The sequence below is a fragment of the Patiria miniata genome, unplaced genomic scaffold (genome assembly GCF_015706575.1).
Source record: "Patiria miniata isolate m_02_andy unplaced genomic scaffold, ASM1570657v1 HiC_scaffold_18, whole genome shotgun sequence".
In the NCBI taxonomy this organism is placed as follows: Eukaryota; Metazoa; Echinodermata; class Asteroidea; order Valvatida; family Asterinidae; genus Patiria; species Patiria miniata.
This window is the reverse complement of record NW_024037056.1, coordinates 18,072,510-18,080,298: the sequence shown is the minus strand read 5'-3', so window position 1 is coordinate 18,080,298 and position 7,789 is coordinate 18,072,510. Positions and strand designations below refer to the sequence as shown.

The 7,789-nt window shown below is 45.3% G+C and overlaps 1 protein-coding gene across 1 annotated transcript; it reads left to right on the top strand.

The window, feature by feature from the left end:
- The first annotated feature begins 3,895 nt into the window (after nucleotides 1-3,895).
- LOC119725212 lies at nucleotides 3,896-5,458 on the top strand. Its single transcript, XM_038196575.1, has 2 exons — nucleotides 3,896-4,093; nucleotides 4,799-5,458. Exons 1-2 carry the CDS (start codon nucleotides 3,896-3,898, stop codon nucleotides 5,456-5,458), a joined length of 858 nt encoding a protein of 285 aa, XP_038052503.1.
- Nucleotides 5,459-7,789: the final 2,331 nt, after the last annotated feature.

Below are 7,789 nucleotides of genomic sequence, written 5' to 3'. Positions count from 1 at the left end.
TTGTCGTGTAAAAGATCGGAGATTTTCGTGTATGAATGTCTGTATGTTTTGGACAATCTTTCGTTGAAATATTGGATGGCCCTTGGCCCAGCTAGCCGTAGCCTAGCTAGGGTGTACGCCAAATTGAGGTAGATGTTTGATGAGCCGGGATGCTTGCGAAGACGTTTGATACATGTAGTAGCAGCCGAGTATGACGCAAAGTGAGTGTCGCAAAGAGACGACAGAGGACGCCGTGGTTGAACAAGGAAGGCTGTCACCACTGCATGTGTACACCACTGAGAGTGTAGAATCAAGAGACCACCTAATGAAAACCGGTCATTGTTGGTGTTTGAGAATTAAACCTTTGGAAAACATCCAAAATTAGTGTTCATTTTTTATGACTTGGTGGGGAAAGTGATTTAAAAGTACCCACACCTAGCGTTCTATCTTAAATTAAATTTGTTCAGAAACTAAACCCAAAGATTCATTTAATTAATATTTTTTGAGTTGTTTTGTTTCAAATTAAGAGTTTTCAACTGAGACGAAATACTGACTTTATTTTGTGATATACTTTCATTGTTTCCGCCTGAAGACATTAGATTGAAAGTAATACACAAGCTGATATAAGTATAGTTTGGCGAATTATTACTATTCATATTGAAATATTGTAATTGCTGCTAGTAGAAGAAGTGGACTTGTAAATTAGATTGTAAATAATAATTGTGTAAATAGAACTGAACTTGTCAATTGTTGTGATTATTTGGTGCTTGCATTTCTCTTTTATCTTTCCAGTCACAGTTGTTGTAATATTAATGTGGAACTACATATTCATATTGCGCGCAGCGCATGAACACAGTGTGTGTAATGTGGCTACACTCTTGTTGTACCATCATGGCGGAATAAACGCACTACGTCCAAGTGCCTGGGAACCTGAACAAACCTTTTCATGCTATCACTACATGGTGGCAGCGGTAGTGGACACTGAAATGCTGCATACATGTAAGCCGCGACCAGGCATCGAGCTAGCTAAACGCCAATCGCCTGCGAAAGACCGCCACAGACGGAGCACGGATCGATGCCCAGCAGCCGACATCGACAGTGGATTGAGCCGTCGCTGCACGCAAAGAGCCCGGTTCGCCAGCGGCCAACGTGACGCCTGAAATCCTATACGCGCCAGCCCACACTGTACTCGCAACGACCACAGACTGGCCAGAAGCGACCCAGTTTTCTAATTCAGTTTGCCAGGGGAAAGTACAGAGGAAGTTGCCGCATAGCACATATCGTAAATGCATATGTACCGATGGACCGAGTCAGCATATGTAATCGATAGTCACGGACTGAAGACAGGGCGGTTGTAAGTGTTTTGTCCGAACCTTTTGATTGAAGCAAAGCATCATTGAGTTTACATGCCGTGCATATACTTTGCGCTATGTGAACGCCATTGACTTGTGCAGCTGGTTGATAAAAGCAGTTCCGGCGAGCCATACCCTGGAACTACCCCCACGCACACGCTCATCGGGATTTGACCTTTGACCCCACCTGAGGCGAAACACGACCGAACCAGTCATATTGTTCTGCCGATCAATGCTGCAGCTTGCGGACAGCTGGATCTACCGGTAAACAGCTGGTTCTACCAGAAAACAGCAGGATCTACCGGGAAAAAAGCCGGATTTACCGGATATCAGCCGGATCTACCGGAATACAGCATGACCTACCGGAAAACTGCAGGACCTACCAGATAACAGCCGGATCTTCCGGAAAACAGCCAGATCTGCAGGAGTGCTGGAACCACATAACAGCAACCTGAACTATTGGACAGTATTAATGGACTGGTCTGATTTTTCCAAAAAATACTGCATGCCGGACTCAAACTGAACATCACTTATCTTGGTTTATCTGATGATATACTTGTGTTAAGTATTGCCTCACATGGCCATAAATTATTTGTGTCTTTGTGCCCATTGATTTAAAAGGTAATAGTATCAATATTATTACACCTGTTTACTTACCATTATAGAGAATTCCCACAGGCACAGCCCGTCCCTTGTTAACCATGGCCACAAAATTCCCTGAAATGCAGTGGGATGCCAGTGATCTGGCAAAAGATCATTTTCCGACAGAGAATCGAAATGTGTCTTGCCGACCAAGATATCACAGACCCAGCCAAGCAAGCAGTCAAAATCAAGATAGCCGTCGGAAAAGAGGGTCTTAGGAAAATCAATGTCTCTAGCCTGACTGAAGAAGGGCAGCTCGACCCATCCAAGCTATGGGATTTGTTTGAAAAACAACTCAAGGTGAAGCTAAACTTCAGGATCCACCGCTTGGAACTGATGCGTTACCGGCAAAAGCACGAGGAACACCTCGATGAATTCGTCAACAGGTGCCGAGCGAAGGCTGTTGATTGTCAATTTAGTGTGGCGGAACTCACTGAACGAGTAGTTGAACTCGTGATAGCCTCTACACCCTCCGAGTCCTTCCAAAAGGATCTGCTAGACAGACCCATTGGCTACAGCATTGACGAAATGCTCGTCGAAGTGCGAAAGTATGAAGCCATTGTTGCCGACAAGCAAAGTTTACAGTCCATGGAGACCAATGGGGGTCAGTGAACGCCATATGGTCCAAGAGTCGAGCTTGTCGAAACTGTGGGTTATCACACTCACCCAGACGGTGCCCCGCATACCATGATACCTGCAAGGCCTGTGGAGCGAAAGGGCACTGGTCCAAGTGTTGCAGAAATGAAAACGAGAGCTAAAAGAAGACAACGCAGAGGATCCAAGTCACCACGAAGAAGACCCAGTCACTCCGGGGAGAGGCGACGCAGTCCCTCCAGAGATAGAAGGCCCCAACAATGTAAACCCAAGGGCCGATAGAAGGATGAATCTTCGACACCAAACACTACTGAACAGGATTCAGTTAGAATACATGGACCATGCGTACGAGGAAGTGTTCCATGTTGTAACTGTTCCAGACTTCCACAAGAAGAAAGATAACACGGGTAACGAAGCCTACAGAGAGCTTGTCGTGGTTTGCTTGACCTTGAAGGCAAGCACCGCCTTAAAGTCAAGATAGACACCGGAGCCGGAGGTAACACACTCCCACTCAGAACCATACGACAGATGTATGGAGACACTTGGAGATCCCAAGTCAAACCGGTGACAACCAAGCTAACCGCATATAATGGAACAACGATACCCTGTCTGGGCAGCATCGATTTGCTCTGCAGATACGAAGATCCTACGTGGTCAGAGAATAGATTTTACGTCGTTGACTTCACAGGCCCAGTGATTGCAGGTCTGCCCATGTGCCGTGACATGGGAGTCGTGACGATACATGCTGCCAGACTGACGTCAGTACAATCAATTGAGCAGCTGATGGAGGCGTATCAAGATCAGTTTGACACCATTGGAAGCTTCAAACGAAGGGCAACATTGCACCTCAAAGAAGACGCGGTACCCCATATTGACCCACCCAGAAAATACAGTGTGCACCAGACCTGTGTCTGTATAGCTGGCGACATAGTCGTTTACGGCCGCACAGATAACGGACACGACGCCAACCTTGGGTTGCCGGAAGTGAGGGTCTTGTATTCAACAGCAGCAAATGCAGGATAAAAACAAAGAAGATCAATTTCTTCGGCTTGATCTACTCTGACGTTGGGGTACAGCCAGACCCAGGGCGGGTTGAGGACATACACAACCTCCCCACACCCCAGGACAAGGAAGACCTCCAAAAATGCCTTGGTCTCATCACCTATATGTCTGCGTATATTCCCAACCTCGCAGACAAGGCAGCGATGCTCCGAGATCTTCTCAAGAAAAATTTCCCTTTTGTGTGGCAGGAGTACCACCAAGCAGCGTTTTAGGCACTGAAGCTGTCGATCACAGCGGACGCATGCCTTCAGTACTACAACCCTGAGATGCCAACGGTACTTGAGGTTGACGCTTCACAGAAAGGGCTGGGAGCATGCCTCACTCAACATGGCAAACCTATTGCCTCTGCATCCAAAAGTTTCTTACCGACGCAGAAAAATTACTCCAACATAGAAAGGGAAACGCTGGAAATGGTGTTTGGCATAGCCCGTTTCCACAACTACCTCTTCGGGAAGGAGTTTGTGGTACACTCAGATCACAAGCCGCTAGAAATGATCTGGAGGAAGCCCCTATCTAGTGCACCACCAAGGTTACAACGCCTACTTATCAAAGTGCAAGGCACTTCACCGTGCACTACAAGCCAGGACCGACAATGATCTTGTCTGACGCCATGACCAGACTGCCAAACCCGAAGAAGAACGAAGACATACACATAGACTGATTGGGCGGTGGCACAGACGTCATTGAAGGACCAGAGCTCAAGTACATCGATCTCCTTCACTTCGGCCAGACTAAGCAGACCCAACTGCAGCTGCAGACCGCGCTTGACCCAACCCTGAGTTCCCTAACCCAAATTATTTACGCCGGCTGGCCTGACGAAATCAAGGAGCTACCCAGAGATCTAAGGCCATACTGGCCCTACAGAGATGAACTGGGAATATCTTGGGGTGTCATTTTCAAAGGGAAACAAGTAGTAATCCCCGATGATCTACGACAAGACATCCTGGCCCAGCTCCACAAGGACACATGGGAATCGAGAAAACACGACGTTTGGCTCGAGAAACCGTGTACTGGCCAAACATCAGCCGTGACGTCGACAATGCTGTGAGGGCATGTGAATACTGCCAAGAAAACCAACCAAAGCAGAAGAAGGAACCCCTCCATCCCCATCCGACCTGTTCGAAATTGGGGGAGATGACTTTCTTCTGATCATTGATTATACCTCGAAGTTCCCAGTCGTCCACAGGCTGCGAGATACCAAGAGCGCAACGGTAGTTGGTGTGACATCGCGTACACTTGGCATGTTCGGAGCGCCGGCAGAGATAATATCGGACAATTTCCAACAGTTCGTTGGAGCGCCGCACCAGGACATGTGTGCTTCATGGGGCATAAGTCACATCACATCCTCACCCCGATACCCTCAATCCAACGGTTTTGTGGAACGTTCAGTGCGGACAGTCAAGGCACTCATAAAGAGATGCCAAAAGTCAAAGCAGAATGTTGACAAAGCACTTCTGAACCTGCGAGCTACTCCCATTGACTCCAAACTGCCGTATCCGGCCGAGATTCTGTTTGGCAGGCCACCTTGCATAAGCTTGCCAAGCCGCCGCCGAATGAAAGCAGATTACGACAGGAGACACTCAGCCAATGAGCTCCCACCTCTCCATGTTGGGCAGAAGGTCCGGATTCTTGATCAGGATTCTCGGGCTTGGCTGCCAGCCGAGGTGACAACCGTGTGTAGAGAGACGAGGTCGTGTAAAGTCGCCACCCCAAACGGCAGCATATTGAGGCGTACTCGATCACCTCAGAGGGATGACAGATACACGACACTCTATCACTCCCAAGCGTGTCAGATTTGCAGACACCGAGAAAACCAAAGACCTCAGTAAGACGGAACACAAACTCCCAAGTCACAGCGACAAAGCAGCTAGGGCAACCGGAGATACTCCACAGATTACAAGATCAGGCCGAGGAATTCGCAGACCAGTGCGATACATCCAGCAATAAGGCCATCTTACACAATATACCCCTTTCAAGCAAACAATCAGATCCCAACAAGCCCATGACAATATCATACTTGCAGAGTGTCCATTGTTTAAACGTTTTTCAAGTTGTTTTATCTAAACTTTTGATTACTTAAACCACTGAGGGTAGTTAACCTCAAGAATTCGATAGGAGGATGAAAAGTTGAATAGCATGTTACCCTTAGATATATAGGGTTAAATCATAGACCTGGTACTTGGAGTTACAGTTGAAGAGTTTAAACAGTTAAACAGATGTTAAGAAGCGTTTTTAGAAGTCCAAGTTCCAGCCCACCAGAAACATGTAAAGACACTAGAAACTAGAGACGCAGCACAATTATTTGTTAGTTACTCATCATTTTATTCAGAAACTTACCACATTAACTTTTAACCTGTGCGGAAAGTTGTCTAGTAAATGTTAGAATCCATTATTGTACTTTCAAAGGGGGGAGGATGTTGTAATATTTATGTGGAGCTACATATTCATATTGCGCGCAGCGCATGAACACAGTGTGTGTAATGTGGCTACACTCTTGTTGTACCATCATGGCGGAATAAACGCACTACGTCCAAGTGCCTGGGAACCTGAACAAACCTTGTCATGTTGTCACTACAACAGTTAAGATAAAGAGGTAACCGTAACAAAGAAACACTCTTTAGTTGCAAAACGTGGGGGATAAAATGGGATGGAAAGATTCATTTCAATAAATATATTAGTTTTGGCATATGTGATAATTGTAAAACTGAATAAAATTGAAAAAATGGTTTGCAAACCTCACCTGTGCCGTTTCCATGAATATTGTACCAGAAACTGAAACACCACTTGTTTCCTGGCTGTTCTCTACTCGGCAAAACGACTGGGCTGACGAGTTCATTGTTTATGAAGTAGAATGGCGTAAAATGAATGTAGTGGCCACTCGCATCTGTATAGGGTAGTTTTTCATAAATAAAAAAAGACCCGATGACTTTAGAAGAAATGTTACCGTGATGATTTAACTTTAGAAGAAATGTTACGGTGATGATTTAACGAGTGATGAGTAATTTGGTTAATTAAGTCAATGTCAACATGAGGCAACAAGTTCAAAATTTAAAATTGAACCTAGTGAAATATAGAATTCGGCTTTCATTGTTATCATTTTGTGACAAATAATAATTTTAAGACATGAAAACAGGGTTCAAAAAAGGTAACGCACGAAAGGGGATAGACGAAGCTACTACGTGTAAAACAAACATGTGCTGCGTTTGATCCTAAGCGACTCTGTTGTTTACAGTGGAAATTAAACCCAAATTTCAGATCATAAACAAGGCACGACAAATTGTATGGCGCGAGACTCATGAGCTTTGTGTGGGAGTCTCGATATGATAGGACACCGCCGTTGTGCATGGTGTGTTTGTCGATTTTTCCCCTATGACACCGCTATTGCGTGCGGAGGGCCTTTCTCTCAATGAGAAAAAAATTTGCGATACTGGACGATGAGAAATTCGGACACATGCACACACGCTTACATAGGCATAGAAGTGGGGTACTTCCTTTGTTCTCGTGTACTAACATTTTGCAACGTCGCACACTTAGGCCAAAAAAAAAAGTCTCCGGTTTCTGGTATGCGCGCGCGTCGGCAAAATGAAAAAGTTTTTTTTCAATACAAGATGATGTTTCAAAACCGCCAAACTCACTGGTTTGACTGGAATTCTGCTGCTGCACAATTTTAACGTGTTTTTAGATGGGGTTATGATCGAGAATAAGATTTATGTGGCCTCTCTGGACTCCCATATTTTGCACTAAGTTTAGTCGGGCACCATTTGCAGTCATCAGCCGACATTTGAAGCCAAAAAAAAAAAAAAAAACAGGTAAAAAAAAAAAAAAAGCCGCGTCGCCGCACCACTTTTGGGGCAAGCTCCATACCAGAAACCGGAGACTTTTTTTTTTTGGCCTTATGTAAAAATGCCCTTATTTTAACCATAGTTAATTTCCTGGGCTGAAATTTGGACTAAATATCCCTTTTCTAAAACTCTTCCATTCGCGACAGATCAACCCACCTTGGAAATTCCTAGTTTTTTTAGTAAAATCCATATATTTATTTCGTGAAAAACTTGTGGGGTACCAAAATGGTACCCCGCAAATTGGTGGGCATTCCTTGCGGGGTACCTTCCATTGTTCCGGTACCCCACAAGGTAGTGTTTGTACACGCATGAGAATAC

Bases quoted from the DNA above. Each gene is read 5' to 3' on its own strand.
- LOC119725212 (XM_038196575.1), top strand. From the start codon at position 3,896: ATGCCAACGGTACTTGAGGTTGACGCTTCACAGAAAGGGCTGGGAGCA. The intron at 4,094-4,798 runs GTACACTCAGAT...TATACCTCGAAG, and splicing joins TCTTCGGGAAGGAGTTTGTG to TTCCCAGTCGTCCACAGGCT.